The following is a 19,336-nucleotide window of genomic DNA, read 5'->3' as shown; positions in this document are numbered from 1 at the left end:
GTTAGACTGCTGTACTCATCATAGCGGCTCCATCAGCAACATTAATGCATCAGTTACAATGTGACAAAGCCTGCTGGAATCTGAAATCCTGACAAGCCTACGCATTCCCTGTTTCAAGCCGTCAGTCACAATGCTCTGTGCAAATGACCTCTTTTGCCAGCAAGTGGCTTCATTTCTTGGCAGAAGAAGAATGATGTGGAGGAGGCTGGTTTATCCTCTGTGCCTCACAAGACGATCACACTCCAGCTTTTGCGTGGGATAGTCAGGGATGAATTAAACTTTGAGGATTGAGGGGGGGAGGACACACACACACACACTTTCCTATTAGGCACTGTGACTCAGTATTCAAATAATTGTGTTAAAAAAAAACATCCATTGAACTCTTAATGGTCTTAATTTTAAATCTACAAAGTCCTGTGTGATCTTCGTTGAAGTCAGGAACACAGAAGGGAAACAACACAGTAAAGCTGAACAGCCATCTCGATTGCACGCCTTTATCCAAAGAACGAAAATTAAGAAAGAGGTGAATTCTTCAAACTCTTCAGGTCTCGGATCAAGGGGCACACCGTCACTACAGAACAATGGTATCCCTTTACCACAGCATTTTTGCAAGGTCATTTTTCACTTCCCCATTTTCATTAATATGCTTTACCCTACCTCACCGGTCTTTATTACACTTTGCTATGCTTTTACTATGTGAAACGTCGAGAAGGGTAATTCATTGAATCTGGGATTAAAGGCACTGTTTTTACAAACACCCTGCAGAGATGTGATCAGGTGCTAAGAGGCCGATCAATAATCTGCTCGGGGGCGATCAAACAAGGATCTGTTTAATTGCTTACGTGCCAGCAGAAATCCAGGCAAACAGTTTGCGAGCACATTTAGCACGTGGTAGCAGGCACAGTATCCCATTACCATTTCAACAGTAGCTATTTAAAACTGGGTGGATTTCCGGGCTCCTGGGCGTGTCATCAGATATCAGCTACATTTCAACACTCGCCCACTTGCCAGCCCCTTCATTCTGCAGTTATTAGGCAACCTCTCCGATGAACTGATTCCATTCTAATGGGCTGATAATTAGTGTCAGGCTTGTTATTAGGGAATGGAGTTTGCGCTCTTGCAGTGTAATTGTCTTGGCACGTTCTCAAACTCTGTTCAAGGCTGCTGCATGTTTCTTTAATTAGCTTTCTGCTGAGACCTGCGTCTGCTCACCGGCAGATTGGCTGGCTTTTTTTTTTTTTTTTTTTTTTTTTTTTTTTTAACTTAACAGTAAAATCAATTTACATATATGAAATATGACATTGGAAAAATACTGTACCTTTCCAAAATATGAAGTACTGCTGACTGTATGCCAAGTGCAACGTCTGTAATAACAAGCACGCATTTGTTGTTTTGTTTTTGGAGAGATGTGCGTAATGTTCGGGATGCACACCTTTCTGTCGCTCTATAGCTCCACTGTAAAGAATGCTGAAAGGCCGGCACCCATATCAAGTGCAGACGGGTACTCCTTAGCAACACCATCAGCACCAGCAACTCGTTCGTGATTCCCTGCTGTAACAGTGACACACTCTGGCCAGTCCGTGTAATTTACCGGGATGGCCGGCTGTCTGTAGTCCCGTCTATATGCGACCTGAGGTTTCATTCTGCCAAGCTTCTTTCCCTACCCAAGGCGCAAGGCAATAACTGAAGACAGCGCTTCCGTGATTCACCAATGCAGATGACACAGTCATGCACCAATGACAGCAGCTGATCGGCGTGTCGTTACCGAAAAACACCTGACCAGAGCATTGTAAACACAAAAACTGGGTTGCTGAAAATACCGCAAAATGTGAAACAAGGCAACACTATTACTAAAGCAAGTGAAAACGGACTTTACAATTGCAACGGCTATTAAACGTGACGTAAATCTACATTTAAAGAAAAGTAAAGGACTCTTGCTCAAGCGCGTTCATTTGTATTTCCAGAAACAAGAGACTAGAATACAAACGAAAGGTCAAGCAATTTGCAAGCACTGTCACGCTGTCCACACAAAGAGAAAACTGCAAACTGGGGTTAGCGACGACTGAAACACGCAGGAAAATACTGTCAAACAGCATTCAAAAATTGCATTTCAAACTACTGGGCGTTAAAAATAAATGAGGAACCTGAACTAGCAGCTGTGTGATTAAGAGAAAGAAGTCTACATGTCGTTTAAAAAATAATCATAAAGGTGCAGTGTGTCAGGTTTTCCAGGTCGTCAGATTTAAAAACTGGGTTATACTACTAGATTCACCTGATTTACACAAAACATACAGATTGAGATACACAGACACACGCACCAAACTGCAACACACTGGCCAGCGCTATGATAACACACAGGACAAACAAAGGCAGGCTAGGAATATGACCTGTGTTACCGTACCTCCTCAATGGTGTTGACCGTGTTCTTACATCTTGCCATCTTCGTTGTGAAGGACGAGGTTGTGGGAGACTTGTAATCTTCCCGGGTCTCGTCAATAAACTCACTCACGGAGATCAGCTCCGGCATTTTTGCAAATAATTAGCTAGGCAGGCAGCAGCAAAGGTGAAATAAAAGATACAGTGTAATAAACAACACTGCTAATAATAATAATAATGATATAACTCCCCGCATAGATCATGCGGTGAATTACTGATCTCTAAGCACAGGGACGCGCTCACTCGCTCCGGCAGACCATTGACTCAAACTGGCAAAGAAACGGAACTGCTGCTGCCTCTCATGATCGGATCGGGTGCGCGCACGGGGCGGCGGCGCGCATTGTACACATCCTTATTTTCAGAGGAACTTATAAAATACGACCGGTTTGACAAACCCCCCACCCCCCACACATTTTTTTTTTTGTTTGTTTCAAAGGAAGCTCCTTTGATAGCTAACAATTAAAAAATAAAAAGAATGAAAAAGCTTGTTTGTTTTCAAATAGCAAAAGGACTTTTTTTTTTTTTTTTCATGTACACAATAAAAAACTCTGGATTAAAAAGAATGATTTTTTTTTTTTTTTTTCCATTCTCTTTTAGATAGAGCTATAGATCGAGTGAAAAGAGAAAAGTGATTCTAAACAGGTTTTGATGTTACAAAATATCCTCATTTTTATGACTCAACGCTGTGACACCTTAAGCTAGTCTGAAGAAATACTGAACCCGCATTTATCAAGGCTGGTATGCCTTCCTGAGAAATCTGATTTCAATCACTCACTCTAACAGAGTATATGCATTTAAACCCCTTTTCTCGTTTTTAAAGTATTAAAGTAGCAACAGGACACCTTTCAGCTGTAGAATACAGTTATATATCTCTTCAAACATCAAAGCATTTCCATGTTACAAATGAGCGCAGTTGGTAGATAACAGTCGTTGATTTGTGGATTTTTTCATGACTATGGTGAATGCCGGGGTGAGATCTTCTTACGCCCCCTGCAGGACAGCACATTTGTAAAGTCAGTTCAAAAGCAGCTCTTCATTCATCCCCATAGACTTACCTGTAAACTGATCATCTTCAGAAATCGAACATTTAGCGTGTGTGGCGCCTGTATATACACCTTGGGTTTTACTATCTGGAGAAGGGGACTCGAAATACATTCTTTGTAGACAGTTCCTGGATAGAGAACTGCTGTATATGGTTCTTTGGGCCTTCTCCAGAACTCCTTTTCAATATAAAACCAAATGCTTCTGAATGTTTGAAGATAGGAAAGCAGTATGCAGTGCTTCGTATATATATGGAACCCTTAATGGGTTTCTTTAAAACGTTGCACAGAACCTAGACTAGCATAGCCTCACTCTGCCCTGGCAAACGCAGACACCGAGCATGGAAAGACTAGCTGGACTACACTGTAGCTGTATACTGTAGAACACTTCAAAGGTTCTTTATAGAATCTTAACACAGCAAGGGTTCCAGAGAAAACGTTGAGGAACGCCATGATTCTGTGCAGGACACCCAGAATGATGTTACAACGCATACTAGTTTTCATTTACCATTAGAAACTTTTAGAATGAAGCCTTATTGACACCATATGGTGAATAAGATCAGATTTAATAGTCTTGAAATCTTGCAAAGCTTTCATTAATACAAGCCCCATATGAAGCACACTGGAGTAATATCTTGCAGGAGTGACAATATCGCAGATTTCTAAACACGGGCTTCCTGTGTTTATAAAGGAAGTTGTTGCCTACACTATATTATAACAAGTAAGCAGAATGCAATTAACATACTGTAGCTTGTCTATGCACAATGCCCATGCATGCGAGATACTCCAAACTGTGCATTTATCCCAAATGGAGGGAGGCTGATCTGACACATGAAGGCGGCTTACACTGAACTTAACCTTACAAAAACAGCGTTGTGTGGAAATGTATTTATAAAGATAGAGGAAGCCAGCTTGTGTTATGCAAAGCAAAGGGCAGAGACCGACTGTGAACCAACTGCAGTCACTAAGCGACCCGTGGGAGGGTGTGAGGGAGGGGTTAGCTTCCCCTTTACGTCTTGTATAAATTATGAGGAGCTCAGCCCTGCTGAGAGAGGTGATCCTTCAGGGAAAGGAAACAGCCGTGATGACGAACGGGACCCAAGGCCTGCTGTACAACTCCACCTTGACCTTCGGGAAAAAAAACTATCCTTAAAAAATAGTGTGCAAGCATGCATCAGCTCACAATACACACACTCAAAGAACTGCCTAATAAAAATGAAAAAATAAATGTTCGTACGGGGAATCAACTGATAAAATACTGTCTGGCATTCTGATGTTCTTTCTTTACTGCATTGAAAACAAAAGGATGGAATGGAATGAGGCTTGATAAGCCACCATCGTCCATTTCCAATGTATTTATTTTACCTTGAGCTGAGCATCAAGGAGGCTGTGCTGTCACTGGAGTTCGAATTAATTTTCATATCACTAACCCAGCTCAGAAGACAATAAGCACAATACCCTGCAAGTGCTTTTCTGGGCTTTCGCATTGTCACGCCACTGTGAATGGCATTTTCATTTCAAGACAATCTGAAAGCTGTTAAAGGCACAGATGTACATCTGACACACACACACACACACAGACAGACAGGGATGGCAATCAGATGAATACAGCATTAATAGGGGTCTCTCTCGCCGTCAGCGGAATCCAAGAGCCTGATAAAAAATGCATAGCCATTCTGCCAGAAAAAAAAAGAAAGGTAAAACTATCGCACTTAAAACGTGGCAATTTACTCTGCTGCCTGCTTGCAGGAGACGGTCGGATTTTTGGTTTTCCTGAATTTCCTCCAGTAATAATGGAATACCTCCCTGTTTGGAGAACTCTTCGACGAATGGTAATAAAATAAACCTAGAATGATAAATGAATCACTAGCACAACTGCACTATCGGATCAACAGACATGTTCTGAAACTATAGCAGCAAATGCCATGCCTGGGTGAACACCGAGGTGAAGGAGTATACAGGAACAGGAAAGCCATGCACTGCACATGCTTCTGTGTCTATTAAAGTGATGCACGTACAATGTGTACCAGCAGGGTGCAGTGCAGTGCACTTAGAAACAAGCGCCTAGTCAGTATACTATACAGGACCACATGCATTCTATAGGAGCCAAGAGGGTAATATTGGACTGTATGCAGCAGCAGCATATTTATTGATGAATACATCCCTGCATCATTCTGTGTGGGTCAACATTAAAAGAGTCTACATACAGAACAACAACATTGGCATGCTCACACATTTTTATAAAAAGGGCAGGCGTCCAGATTGATTGGATTAGCCCCCTCTGTTAGCTACCTGGCTGCCACAAACGGAAACGACTCACATGCAGGTTACGTCTTGATCTGCATTGTCCAATCCCATGTATGCAAGAATTTTTATTTTTAATTTCTTATCTAACACTGATTGCTTTTTTTTTTTCTCCATTGCGTAATATAAAAGGTGCTACAGCATATACTCTAAATTTTTTATGTAAAAAGTACATTTCTTGCTTCCCAGATTGAACCTTTGGCTAATCCAACATACAACGTTACAGCCAAATGCGTATAGCATCAGAACGCATTCGATTTCATTAATCTAAATTCAAGAGCATTTTAACATTTCGTAAAGATGCGCTTATATACAAAAAAAAAGTCTTGCATGTTTTGGCACTTGATCAGTGCTTGTAGTGATTACTAGAAGTAACATAGAAATTAACAGATATCTTAAATAACACAAGGCATTACCCAGTGGAAGCATTTGTCATTGGATTTCTCCAGGTTGTGTTTGTGAATGTTGAGTGTTTGATAGTTGTGGATGATGTATGTGAGATAATAGAATGGTGGCTGTCTGTGCCAGTATCTCTGCTCTTTCTCTGTGTGAGCGGAGAGGTTAGGGTGTCACCCACTGATAATCTTCTGGCTGATCTGCCCTGGTAGAGTGTAGAAGATCAGGGCCAGGAACAGGGCCAGGATGACTATGATGAGCAGAGCAATGATATACTTCTTGTATTTCTTCCAGATGAAGAAAACGAAGGTCTTCAATGGGTTGACGAACCAGTTGAAGGACGTCTTTGGTCGACTGGAGGCAAGAGAAGAAAAAAATTGTCTACAATTGTTCTATTGTGCTACAATCTAAACCTTTTTTTTTTTTTTTTTTTTTTTTTTACATAAGAGACACGCTATCATATTTCAATAGCCAGATCTAGACCATAAGGGTTTGGCTGGTTTCCTCTAAGTTTAAACACATGATGAGTAGGATCCTCTAGTTCTGATTGTAACTCTGACAGCAGGTGGCTCACAAGGGCAGAGCGTCCAATTGGACCATGCAAGGACAGCTGGATGCATCCTGTAGGATGCAGGACGAGCAGTGCAGTAAAGAAGTTCAGTCTCAAGGGCAGCAACACTTACTTGGGTTTCTCCAACGGCTCTGGTTCCTTGCGTGCTTTTCCCACTGGGTTCTTTTCAGCTTCTTCTACAGTGACCAGCTGCAATTCGGCTTCAACCTTACCCTGCGCAGAAGAGGCGATGTCTTTACAATGAAATGCATTTATTACTCTAGGTTTAACTTGAAATAAAGGACATTCATAGTTTTTTCTTTTTATTTTAACACTCCTTTTTGCTCACCAAATAAGAGTAACCAGTAATGCTGGATGGATTCTGCAGGACAGATCAGCAGTACTGAAGGGCAGTGAGTGTTTTATTTTAAATTTCAGGCACAATAAATAAACACAGCGTGATTAATACAGAGTTAAAGTGCGGTGGTATTTAAATCCGCCGTGTTTAGATCGTTAAAATAGACCCCCCCTCTACATACCATCAGGACAAAAGTGTTTCCACTGGCATCCACAAACTGAATCTCATCCGGCTTCATTCGACTCCTCCTGTCCTTCTTCTTCTTCTTCTTCCTCTTCTTCTTCGCCTCTTCCTCGGCCTCTTGCTCCTCCCTCTCGATTTCCTCCTGGCTCTTCAGCTTGATCAGGGGCCACCAGCCCTTCATCCTCTTGCTCCTGAAGATGGAGAAGCGCGGGCTGGCCTTGTCCTTCCCCATCTTCACTGAGCACTGCTCCGAGGATTTGACTGCTCTCACCATGTCATTCAGCTTCAGCTCAATGGAACCTGAAAACAGCATCGGCTGTGTGTTAATTGATTTAACACCAATATTGTGACCCAATAGGGATACACACCCCATATCCTGTCTCACCTCACCGACAGCACACAGCAGTGTGTCACAAGAACATTGCCTGTTCCACAAGCAATACAAGCAAAACAATAATGAATCTGACTCTGCTAGTGCAGTTAATGACAACACAAGGACATTCCACAATTGTTAACCTGAGCAGCAAACGAAGATTTCTCAAATGAAATCGTGTAAAAGCCCCAGCAGAGCGCAGCGATGCCAAACTCTCACCCAGGAAGTCATTGGCTCCAATCCGGTCGTAATCCCAGACCTGCAGTACCAGGCAGGCGGGCTGCCGGAACTCTGTCTCGTCGATGGAGAAGATAGACTCCTTCTTCTTGAACGTGATCTCTTTCTCCGTGGGGAGGTAGTCAAAGCGGAACACAAACCTCCAGTTGAACATGCCTTCGCCAGTCAGAGAGTTGAAATGAACGTCTGTCTCCTGCTTGTCATCCTCCAGCCCCTTTATCCAGCTGGAAGGGAAGAGAGATCCATGTTTCACACTCACGTTACTGTCCATGTTTATTTTCACCATATATACTTAGATTTTAATTCACACAGAGCAATAATCCCATCAATAAACACAAGTTTTCAGGGTTATTTTCTGTGCATATACTGACCTGATAGCATACTACCCTTACAAAAGTTTACCACAGTAAATTTGCTCGGTAGTTACACTATGAAATCGTCATAGTTTATCATGTTTTTCAATATGCTTTACCATATCTCTATAGGCTTTGAAATGCTTGTCTATACTTTACCATGCTGTCACGGTCCTATGGTTTTACTATGGGAAATTTTAAGGGTCTGTATACATTGCCCATGTTTAAATACAGTACCCTTTGACATAGATGTCACTGGATAGCGCCCCTGTGAATGGATTCACATCATCAAGGAAGACATCGTCAGTGTTCCAAATGATCACACGCAGCTCGTAGCTGAAAAAGAATAAAATCTTGCTTATAGTCCTGACTTTTACATTTGAAAAGGACAGTGGTCGAAGGAAGCCACCTATACTGGAAGGAGGCATTCAGCTAGACGTGTGAAAAAAGCAAAGACCTAAGATCCACCCACTTTTACAAAGAAGTCTCCTAGCTATGAGGTGTGCTTGCATTACCTTATCGGTAGGCGGGGTTTGATATTGACAGGGGGCGGGGCTGGTACATCCACTGGGAACATGTCAATCCACATGTGCACATAACCCTTAAAGAGAAGGGGAAGAAAATGTTGAAGTTCATTGCAAAGAACCAGAAGAGGAGCGCGGGTGGAGTCAAGAATAAGCAGATGGAGCGGAACAAGCCCGGAGCTGTGCAACGCCTGCGCTGTGCTGACCTGTGCCAATCCAGGCTTCTCCGAGTTGAGCAGGGACCTGATCTCCACATGCTCAGGGACCAGCTTATTGCCAAACCCCAGTATCTTCTCCCACTGCTGCAGGACGAACAGGGCTTTGTGTTCCTCCAGCTCGTTTAGATCCTCTTCAGTCTTTTTGTTCTTCTTTAACAACTCTGGGGGGCGGAGGGTCCAGGACAAAGTAACAGGTTAGCTTTGCACTGGCCTTACAGCAATTTTCAGAGTTCTCCTCTGTGCATTCAATCCGTTTCGTTTGTAGGAAGCTAGACGTTCTAACCGAGAATATTCTGAGGTCAGTGACGGCCTGATAGCACCCTGCAATGGCGCTTTATGATTGGTGGATACAAGTTTTTTAACAACCAAATGCCCCAATGGAGAACTAGCCATAACAGAGAGAGCTATATTCAGATCTCAAATTGAAAGGGACCGCTGACTAGCAGGGATTTTACTGCATTGCATTTATTTGCAGAATCCCTTGATCAGTGTTGCAATAAAGGTTCCCTTGCCCGTGCCCAGTAGATCCGCAGCACAATCACACAGCAGCGTTAACACATGCATTGCCTTCCTCAGCAATAGGGTTCTTAGGACTGTACAGCTGTTTAATACCTGGTAGGTTTTCAAATGTAAATGAAGGCTGCATTGCGGTGCACCAGCTCGAAATCATTGTTGCACGATGTAGCGCCAGCTGGGATGGGATTGCTGGGTTTAACCTTTCCTCCTCTGGACTGTCTGTACGATTTCCGATTACCCTTTAGCAGTTCTACTCTACCACAATGCCAAGGTCTGATTCCTGAACCACAACCGAACACCACCTGTAAATTTTGTGTCAGGATGATACAGCCGAATTGCTTTCTGTTTTACCAGAAAAGACACCAACCTTCTGGAAACGCCTCGGTGGGGATTTTAAAAAGTTGGTTGACGATTTTGACTTCGAATGGCCTGTACTCAGGAGCAGGGACCCCGTTTTTGCGGCACAGGTTGGCTAAGATGACTGTGGGCTTGCGAGCATCCCTCCACTTATTGTAGCCATCCCTGCAATCGAAGAAGACCAGGTAGCATCAGCAAGGCATGAATTATCACAAGCACCGCTAGGCTGGAACTGGTGCTGAAGCGAATGTTAACTTTAAGAAGGGATGGAAGTGCAGAGAAGGTGGGATGCACTCAGCTTTTCTGTGCATAGATCTAAATGTACAACATTGTGAACCTGTGTGCTTTTATAGGGAAGGAGAAATCTTTGAAATTACAGTTTTGGCGGAAATAAAATAAAACAACATTGTGTCTGAAATCTTTCATGCACAGATTAAATGCACACCGAACCTCCTGGTATGGGACAGTGTGCACTTCATGCTGTTGCTGTAGTGGCACAGGCTTTTACTGTTTTATCACATGATACACGCCTGCACTCGGGGAAGTCAGAGAGAAGGCAGCGAACTCACGTATCATACTGGGACGCCAAGCCGCACAGCGCCCGATGCTTGCTGTAGAAACGGTTCTCCAGATCAATCTTTGTCTCTCCGATCATGTCGTCAGAGCCAATCAGGTCGTGATCAAACACCATCAGTGAGAGCTCAGTCTCGAGAGGGAAGGAGACTGTCAACTCAAACACCCTGAGAGGAAGACAATCAGAGGACACTCAGACACACACAGAGACACTGAGAGGAAGACAGCAGAGGACACTCAGATCACACATGCACACACGCACACAGACACATCTCCTGTACAGGCAGCAATACTGGGAGCACTCACTCTCCGAAGACTGGGTTCAGCTGCTTTGGTATGTAACGCTCCTTGCTGTCCATATGCTGCTCCCTAATCTTCACTACCACATAGGGGTCCGACTTGCCATTGGGGTCTGTAGGAGCCAGGTTGGTAGCCTAGGGTTCGAAATCAAACCACAATCCAGTAAGGTTTTACATTACAAGCCACCGGGATCCTGTTCACAAACGTCCGAGTCACAAAATATTGTTTGATCAATAAGAGAAATGAATGATATTCACGAAACTGTTCAGGGTCGTTATTGGCTTCTTTAACTACAGTCAGGCTTTGTGAATATCAAACTAAAACAGTTTTTAAATACCTCTAGAGTTAAAGCTTTGTGCATAGGGGCCCAATCATTTTTAAAAAGGACCTTCATTTCCCAGAGGCATATGCACAGCCACAGACAGGATATAAAAAATAATACAATTTCACGAGCCATATGACATATTGAGGCTGAAAAGGAACACAAAGCAACACAGAAAAAGAAAAGCTCATTTGACCAACCTAGCATTGTGATTCAAGCATTCATTCTCACTGTAAGACTAGTTAACAAGCAACCACAGTAAATACAGTGGGGTAGTCTCGAGGGTTATAAAATCAACCCAACCCTGAAGGTTCTGCTCCTGGATCTTTGTATTGTTTGCCCCTCACACCACTGTGAAGGCTTACATACAAATCAATCCAATAACAACAGAAACAAGCATCTTGACAAGAAATCTTATCAAAACAGCAGCGACAATCTCACACACACTCACACACACTCACACCTGTGCTCTCCTGCCCACTACACTTACCTTCACCACGTAGACTCTCACAAGCACTTTGATAGGCATGTTTTTGGGGGCCCCCTGGATAATCCTACACTCTGGCTCCTCCTCACCCTCCTCTTTGGGGTAAATTAAGAAAGAGCCCTGGAGGGACAGGGGTAAGGACAGTGAGCATCGCGGAAACAAGAAGGGATACTCAATCACAAACAAGCATGCTAACTTTCAGAACACAGTCCGGTGCAGCTGCAAGATCTAAATGATCTAATCCCACAAGATGCTCTTGGGGTGACAGACGGAGAGACGGAAGGTTTGAAAGGGAAGCGGTACCTTGTACTTCCCCATGGTTCGCTCCTCGTCATCTTCATCCTCTTCATCGCAGTTGGCCTTGCCTTTGTAGATGGGGAATATGTGCAGCCAGTCCATGAAATCCTGAAACTCGTTTTCAAGTTCTGATTTATAGAGCTGTGAAAAAAACGTCGATGTCATGGAATAATGCTAGAATAAAAAATAAATAGTCGTCCTACACACATTCCTCCTTATAACAAGAATGCCAGTGTAGTGGAATGTTATTACAGGGACAACAGGAGCCATTGTACTACACCACCTTATATAATCTGTATTCCAGTTTCAATTATCACTGTATCTTTTTGCTCCCCTAGAAAAGTTACAGTTTCAGATACTGTAAAAACTAAAAACCATGCTTACTGTAAGGACTGCTATAGACTTCCTCTTTGGTTTAGGGGGCTCTGGTTCAGTATAGGCAGTTAAATCTTCTTCCACTGTGTCTAGAGAATCAGCATTTAAATTCCCACCATCTACAACAGAGAGAGTTCAAGACAAGATTACTGAACGCCTGGAGAAAGTGGCTGCCTGTGTGCATGTCCAGCTCCTTACAGAGTCTAGAATACCAATCACGATCTGCAACCTGATCTGTCAGCCATGCTGTAGAGCTGACTACACCAATATGGATCTCAAATCGAAAGGGTTTTCATGTCAATGAAGTCTGACTAAAGAAAATCCTGCAGAATGTCTTCAACGGAAGAGCATCGTCAACTAAAACATAATATTAAAAAGTACATTGATTTGCAGAAAATAATGAGCAACACATTTTGATCAAATTTTTCCGCAAATCCTGCAAGCCAGCCGTGGAGACGTTACCTGCTTCCTGATGATCTTCATTATCCTCCTCCTCCTCTGTATTCTGAAGCAGGAAACAAGGAACAGTTTAGTGACGAGACCATGGAGATTTTGCTTTTATTTGACTGGATTGGATTTTCCAAAGAATAAGACTCACTCGACCAGAATGAAGGTTTTTGCCATTGTAAGAAATATGTCTTCAATGGTTTGGCGTCAGAACCGCTATGCACTGCTATGAAAGGGCTCTTGACAAGAGTATTGTGCAACACTAACACACGACAGTCCCGAGTCAAGGGACCACATTGGGACTGGGAGGAGGTGGGGTGGATTACTGTGCTGGTCCTTCTCATTGGTGTAGTCTTCATTGCATCAATAGGACTGAATCACACAGTTGTGCAGGAGGTGAGAGTCATATGACTTAGCAGGCTATCATGCAAGTTTCCAGTTTGACTCTGTATCCTGTGGGTCCTTCTAAATCTGCATTCCAGGTATGACTGACTAGTTCAATAATAACCTTTTTCTCCAGCTCCGCCAGAGAGGCATAGTACTTGGACCACCAGTCAAGCTCTTCCTTCTCAGGCTCCTCCTCAACCAGCTCCTCCTGTTTGAGGATTTCAAGGGGGACTTTACTTATGGTTTTCTGGAAGAGGAGGCAGCACACAGACACAGCGTTAGCACAGGACTGACCCATATATTACAGACCTGACAGATTCACAGTGAAATTCGTGCACGATCACAGCCCTGCAGAACAAACAGTAACCTGTAAAACTGAAACGGTGAGAGGTAAGAGCAGCGTGGGGAACAGGTTCAGTGTGTGATGATGTATTTGGACACACAATGCTTTTCTTCTGTTGATCATAAGAGAACAGTCGTTTAACAGGAGACGTTTGAGATGAGGTAGGCGAGTGGCAAGGTCTTTCTAGGTGCAAAGGTTTTCAGAGAGGAATTTGAATGATATAACAACTCAAGAAGGAAGATAGCCTACACTTAAGCCTTTAGACTGGCTGGAAGACGAGGCCCTGGTTGTGCTGGACCCAGACGGATTGTGTCCCCAGTACTTACTGACGCCAGGTTGATGGGGTTGATAGGAATCTTGGTGGCTGCCATAGGAAGGGAGCCCAGGTTCATGTTGATGACGGTGTTCAGAGGGTTCACTATCTTTTCAGGTTTCTTCTCTGGAGAGAAAAGTATGCGTGCTAAAACAATTTCAAGCTCAGGGATGTTTTTAAAACCGAGTGATCCTGGATAAATAAACTCCCACAGAACACATTTCTAATGTTATAATATTATTCTGACAATGTGGCATATTGATTCCTTCACCCCATTTCAGTGATGCACTGAAACGTGTAATTAACTCCATTGTGGACTTTTTAAAACCTGCTAATTCACTGTCTTTGTTCTTCAATTTGTTGGGGGGGCTTTGTTGGTTAATTGGAACATAGAAATATTATTTCAAATAAAAATGTAATTATAAAGGACAGAAACAATCACAACAGTAATAATATAGCAGCTTGAGCAAGTCTACTAACAAGTGGCAAAGGCTTTGTATAGATTTACTTTTTCTTAAAAAGTCTTTACAATCAACATCAATAGTAGTCTATTACATAAAAAATACATCTACTGACAATCCAAAATAACCACATTACTACATTGTTTTAACTTTAAATTAATAACATATGTTTCTAAGTGTTCAGCGGCTACATCGAGAAAGTACACTCTCAGGTTGATCAGAGGTAGCCACTAAACACCAAACATATTCTAAACAGATCTGAAGGCAGCTCTGAAGCCAGATCTCACCCTTCTGCTCCGGCTCCTCCTCTTCATTCAGCTCCTCCAGGTCTTTGGGTGCGAACTGCATGAGACTCTGCACCACGTGTGTCCCCACCAGCACCATGCGCCCAAAGGCTCGCTGCTCCAGGACGAAGATGGTGAGCGGGGGGTGCAGGTATACCAGCTCAGGGAGCTCCTAAAGGGGACAACGAAGGTTACTGTCAGCACCCACAAGGAATCCTCATCATATTTGCATTCACCTGCAACGCATCCTTCCTGCAGTCTATGCAAGTAGACACCTTTGTCAAATTGTTGATTCGAAGTACAGTAGATCTGTTTCGCTTCCCGCTCGTCATGTGTATTAAAGTCGTTTGCATTTGTTAATTTTTAAGCATTCTTCCAAGCTAACACACATATTTCAGCATGGACCGCTATACACATTTAGCCAGCACAGAAAAAAAGCATCCGAGCTTGAATCGTGACCTGTAACACAGTGCCATGGGAGCTTTACTTTCATAATAATTAAAACTGAGATGAAAAGGGGATGCGCTTGTGCGAATATTGTTGCTAATTAACAAGGTTCCTGACAGCAGCAGTGAGTCTGTATGTTTTTACTAATAGCCAGACTCACCACATCGAAGTGCTGGACGAGCTCAGTAAAGTTGGGGTTCTGCTTGTAATTAGTAATCTCCTCGGAAGTGATCAGTTTCCCAGCACACTCGATCTTCACCTGAGGCCTCTCAACCTCAAATAGGTTGACCCGCTTCAGATCACGCAGCCCCCAGTACAGCACCTGAGGAGCACAGCACGAAGCAGGGACTCACTACACAGCTCTGACACAGGCGGGCACACACACACAGGCACACAGTGCAGACTCACCTCAATCTTAAATGGTCTGAGCTTGGGCCGAACCCCCTCAGGGATCGGGTAGTAATTCTGCTCCACCAGGTATTCTGGTTCTTTTGGGTCAACATCCGCTGAGACACTAGGCTGTTAGATAGAGTTAAATAGCATGTGCACCTGCAAGGAGCTTTGAACCTGGACACTCAGCACAAATAATCATCATCATCATCATAAAAACAACAAGAATAATAATAATAATGAGCCATAGAAAAACAATGTTATAAGAACATGTACTTTATAACATGATACAAAGCTTCACATCAGTAATGTGTCATTAAAATGTGTGTGTAACACTGTTATTCCTTGCTATAAATCACGACTGTCTTTCTTTCGTCTAGATGATGTATACCAGCTGTGAAAATAAACCCGGCTACATCCCTATACCTCTCCCCTCTCAGCTGCTCCGCTGCTAGCCAGTACTTCAGTCCCTGCTCAGTGCTTGTTAACGGAGGGCAGGTTGAATGGGCTCTCACCTCCCCGTATCCAGAGTAATCGAGCTCGATGAGTTCAAACGCTGCCAGCAGCTCCCCCGCCCGGGTCTTCCCTTTGGTGATGTCATAGAACTGCAAGGCTGGCTTACTGTAGGTCTCATCAATCAGCTTGACCTCAGGGCCAGCAAAGGCTTGGCCGATGAACTTGGGGCTGCCCTACAGAAACAGGAGCCAGCAGCACAGGGGTTAGGGTTACACATTTTGGGAAAATACAAATGCATGCGGTTTTATTCGTTTAGTCGTTATTGTATTAGATTGAACTGGACCCCATATCTTTTTTAAACGGTTGGCGTTCTTACAATTTTGTCGTAGTCGTAGAGGTTGATGACAATGACGGGAGGGTCTCTCCTCAAATCCTCCTTGCTCCCCTCCATCAGGATCTGATCGAAGAACAGCAGCTCACTCCATGTGGGGGAGAGGGTGCCCTCCAGTATCTAGAGAGGGAGAGCGCAAGAGTAGCAGTGGGTGAGACACAGCATCACTGCTGTCCTGCTGAATCACAGCATCACTGCTGCCCTGCTGAATCACAGCATCACTGCTGTCCTGCTACTCAGCTGCGCGGCCAGGTTTAGGGGGCTGATTATTCTGTGTTTTACACAGTTAGGAATGTACAGTGCACTGTGCGTCTTGCCTACCCTGGTAACCTGGCACTGGGTGGAGAACACCACTTTGATGAAAGGGTCCGACAGGCCGTTGTCGTCCGCAGCCAGGATCCCCCGCGCCTGGTACAAGTGCGCCCTTAACTGGAAATAACGGCTATCTGCACGGAGAGTTCAGAGAGACACTGCAGATCAAGGTATCCATTCAAACAGCTGGACATCTGTTATTACTGTAAGGTTTCCATTTCAATGAATAGGTGATGCACATTGATGTATAAATAGTAAAGGTTAGGGGGTATGGTAATTAAAAAAAATAATTCTAAAATCATGCATTGGTGGCCCTGTTAACTGAGCAGAGCCCAGCAACTTCTAGAAAAGTTTTCTACAGTATTATTAAATGTTTACCTTGTTTTTTCCCATGGCTACCTTATGTACTTACCATAGTTTTCCTTGGTTTGGCATGTTTAATAAGATACTTTACACAGCTTGCTGGTCTTTACAATACCCCTTCTAAAAGTTTCCAATAGCAAAAGCACAGCAAAGTGTAACAAAGCACAGTAAACCACAGGCAAGCATTATAAAGCACAGAAAGGTATGGTAAAGCATATTAAAAACATCTTAAAAAACATGGGTAAATTCTGTGGTTTCACCACTGGAAAAGCATGGGGGGAAACTGCATGGCTGTGCAAAACCTGTATAAGAGACACTTTGCTGTGCTTTTGGGAAGCATTTCTAAGGGAGTGGACGGCTCTCGGCTGAGCAGAGCGTCCTGGGACCCCTCACCATCGCAGCACAGCTTGGACGGAGGCATGCTGGAAGGGATGGGGGTGCTGAAGCTGGCCTGCTCATACAGGGGCTTGAACTCGTCCGGCAGGCTGCTCAGGATGTTCTTCACATACTTGGTCACCCCGAGCCACATGTACACCTCCAGCTTAGCAAAGACCTCTCCCACAGGGGCCCCGGGGGTCTGTCATTGAGGAGAGGAAAAGATTACATTGACGATTAGCAACACGCGTCTTACACTAACCGTGCAGCTCTGCCACTGCAGGGCTACTGACCCCCCCGAATGTGTGACAGTAGATCGAGGCTCACTACCTTCAGGTAAAGGGTGTGCAGTTTACCACAGTCCTTTCCTCTCTCCTCCTCTACCATCGAGAAGAGGATGGTGTGAGACGGGATGCGAGCGTACGCCACACGCTTGTTGCTGCTCAGCATCCATATGAATACGTCAGGCAGGGTGCTCTGAGGCTGGAACCAATAGCAACACACACAGCCTTAGGAAGGGATGGCTGGGAGGAGGCATCCTAACATTACTCATTTATAAATGAATTACAACACTAGATCTATGATCACTGTCGGCTTATTGCCAGTGACTCTTCGCCCGTTGTATTATTGTTCCTGTCATGTAATAATTATCAGCGATGGTGCGTGTTCAGATTTAAACATGTATGAATGTTAAAGTTCTATATTGGAGAATATACTCAGACTATAAAATTGCATGCATGTAATTTAAAAATGCAATAAAAATCTGCATTTAAACAATAATAATAATAATCCTGTACGCCCTACCTGTGGTCTTCTACTCATTACAGAGGTCTCGATGTGCAGTGTTTGAAAGAAACACGTGAATTTTTGATTTTCTTTTACTTTAAAGCAAGGAGACACATCCTACCACAGTACGCTTGGTTAAACAGATCTGTTTTTGTAAGCCACGCTTTCAGTTAGTGTTGCACTCGTGTGATCGTTTCATAAAACTAAACCTCAGCCAGCTGCTGCAGACAGACCTGCCTTTAACAGCTGCAAGACAACACTTCGGACGGTGCATCGCTGCGGCAGTGAAACAGCACTGAAGTCACTTTACCTCCTTGGCTAGAAAGCGCAGTCTTTTCAGTTTTGTCCTCGTCTCGTCCAGTTTTACTCTGGTGTTCTGCTTGGTGATTCTGTGTCTGATTCTCAGGACCTGCTTGGCCAGCATGATCTGAGGGGATCCAGTACAGACAGGGCATTGGTAGCAAAGACTAGAGAATGGAGCTTTGTACTCAGGATTCATTCCACCAAGAAACATAGCAGATACCACCTCTAGTCTGTACTTACAATGCTCTGTTTTAAAAACTTCACTCTGCACCTGTCGAGGTTGTTTGGCCTGGGCATCGTCTTCTTATCTGCGTTTACACTGTACTGCCTGGAACGTGGGACAGAAAGGGAGATGGTTATTGTGTGTCTGTGCCTTCCATCGAACTGGGGAAACTTAAACAGGAAGCACGTTCCACCACGTGTCTCTATGCACAGTGTACCTACATAGTAAATACATACTGATAATTACAATGTTATTATGCATAGTTGCAATGTATTTATTGTGGAAATCTTTTTACACCATACAACCCTAACCCAAAACATTTCTGATACAATTTTGTACTTACCTATATATATCGTGCACACAGATTTACACATTTAGTGCTTTGTAACGATGCATAATAATACTGTAATTACTGTATGAGTAAGGACACATGTAATTACTAAGTGACTACTATGTAAATAAACAGTAATTTGGAGAGCCTTAATTGAAATTGTTACCCTTAATGATACCCCCTTGCATATATCAGCCCTTTTTTTCCATAAACAAAACTCTTAAACACCTGCAGCTCGCCACGAACTCAGCCAGGACCTCTTTGAGACGTTCCTTTGCATGGCTCCTCGGCCGCTTGAGTAGCTTCTCCACTTCATCGATCCCATATTCCTGAGAGACAAGAAAACAGGTGATGAGAAGAGCGCGGGAGCAACTGCTGTGCCTGGAATGAGAGATTCCTCTCACTGGGACATGTTCCTGGCCTGGGGCAGCGTTCACTCGATTTTCTAGAGACACACAGTAAAGTATTCCTTTAAAAAATAATTCAAATACGAAAATCTAAAGGGTTATCAAATGTTAACACAAG

At 43.6% G+C, this 19,336-nt stretch overlaps 1 protein-coding gene across 1 annotated transcript in view; it reads right to left on the bottom strand.

The window, feature by feature from the left end:
- Window positions 1–4,023: 4,023 nt before the first annotated feature.
- Window positions 4,024–19,336, bottom strand: part of fer1l4 (fer-1 like family member 4) — a 29,274-nt gene continuing 13,961 nt past the window's right edge. The window contains exons 19-45 of the mRNA XM_041240095.1: window positions 19,040–19,140; window positions 18,498–18,585; window positions 18,265–18,381; window positions 17,499–17,651; window positions 17,187–17,370; window positions 16,440–16,564; window positions 16,104–16,238; window positions 15,787–15,960; window positions 15,290–15,400; window positions 15,042–15,203; window positions 14,438–14,606; window positions 13,703–13,815; window positions 13,155–13,280; window positions 12,662–12,704; window positions 12,209–12,318; window positions 11,831–11,965; window positions 11,531–11,647; window positions 10,725–10,852; window positions 10,415–10,585; window positions 9,856–10,010; window positions 8,961–9,133; window positions 8,746–8,831; window positions 8,468–8,566; window positions 7,860–8,101; window positions 7,266–7,567; window positions 6,860–6,960; window positions 4,024–6,530 (exon numbers count right to left, since the gene is read on the bottom strand). Coding sequence (XP_041096029.1) covers window positions 6,350–6,530; window positions 6,860–6,960; window positions 7,266–7,567; window positions 7,860–8,101; window positions 8,468–8,566; window positions 8,746–8,831; window positions 8,961–9,133; window positions 9,856–10,010; window positions 10,415–10,585; window positions 10,725–10,852; window positions 11,531–11,647; window positions 11,831–11,965; window positions 12,209–12,318; window positions 12,662–12,704; window positions 13,155–13,280; window positions 13,703–13,815; window positions 14,438–14,606; window positions 15,042–15,203; window positions 15,290–15,400; window positions 15,787–15,960; window positions 16,104–16,238; window positions 16,440–16,564; window positions 17,187–17,370; window positions 17,499–17,651; window positions 18,265–18,381; window positions 18,498–18,585; window positions 19,040–19,140 — 3,801 coding nt within the window. The 3' untranslated portion in view covers window positions 4,024–6,349. The remainder of the gene's footprint in view (window positions 6,531–6,859; window positions 6,961–7,265; window positions 7,568–7,859; window positions 8,102–8,467; window positions 8,567–8,745; window positions 8,832–8,960; window positions 9,134–9,855; window positions 10,011–10,414; window positions 10,586–10,724; window positions 10,853–11,530; window positions 11,648–11,830; window positions 11,966–12,208; window positions 12,319–12,661; window positions 12,705–13,154; window positions 13,281–13,702; window positions 13,816–14,437; window positions 14,607–15,041; window positions 15,204–15,289; window positions 15,401–15,786; window positions 15,961–16,103; window positions 16,239–16,439; window positions 16,565–17,186; window positions 17,371–17,498; window positions 17,652–18,264; window positions 18,382–18,497; window positions 18,586–19,039; window positions 19,141–19,336) is intronic.

Source organism: Polyodon spathula, chromosome 59 (assembly GCF_017654505.1).
Source record: "Polyodon spathula isolate WHYD16114869_AA chromosome 59, ASM1765450v1, whole genome shotgun sequence".
Classification (NCBI taxonomy): Eukaryota; Metazoa; Chordata; class Actinopteri; order Acipenseriformes; family Polyodontidae; genus Polyodon; species Polyodon spathula.
The sequence above is the reverse complement of the archived record's forward strand: the minus strand, read 5'-3'. Positions and strand labels throughout refer to the sequence as shown.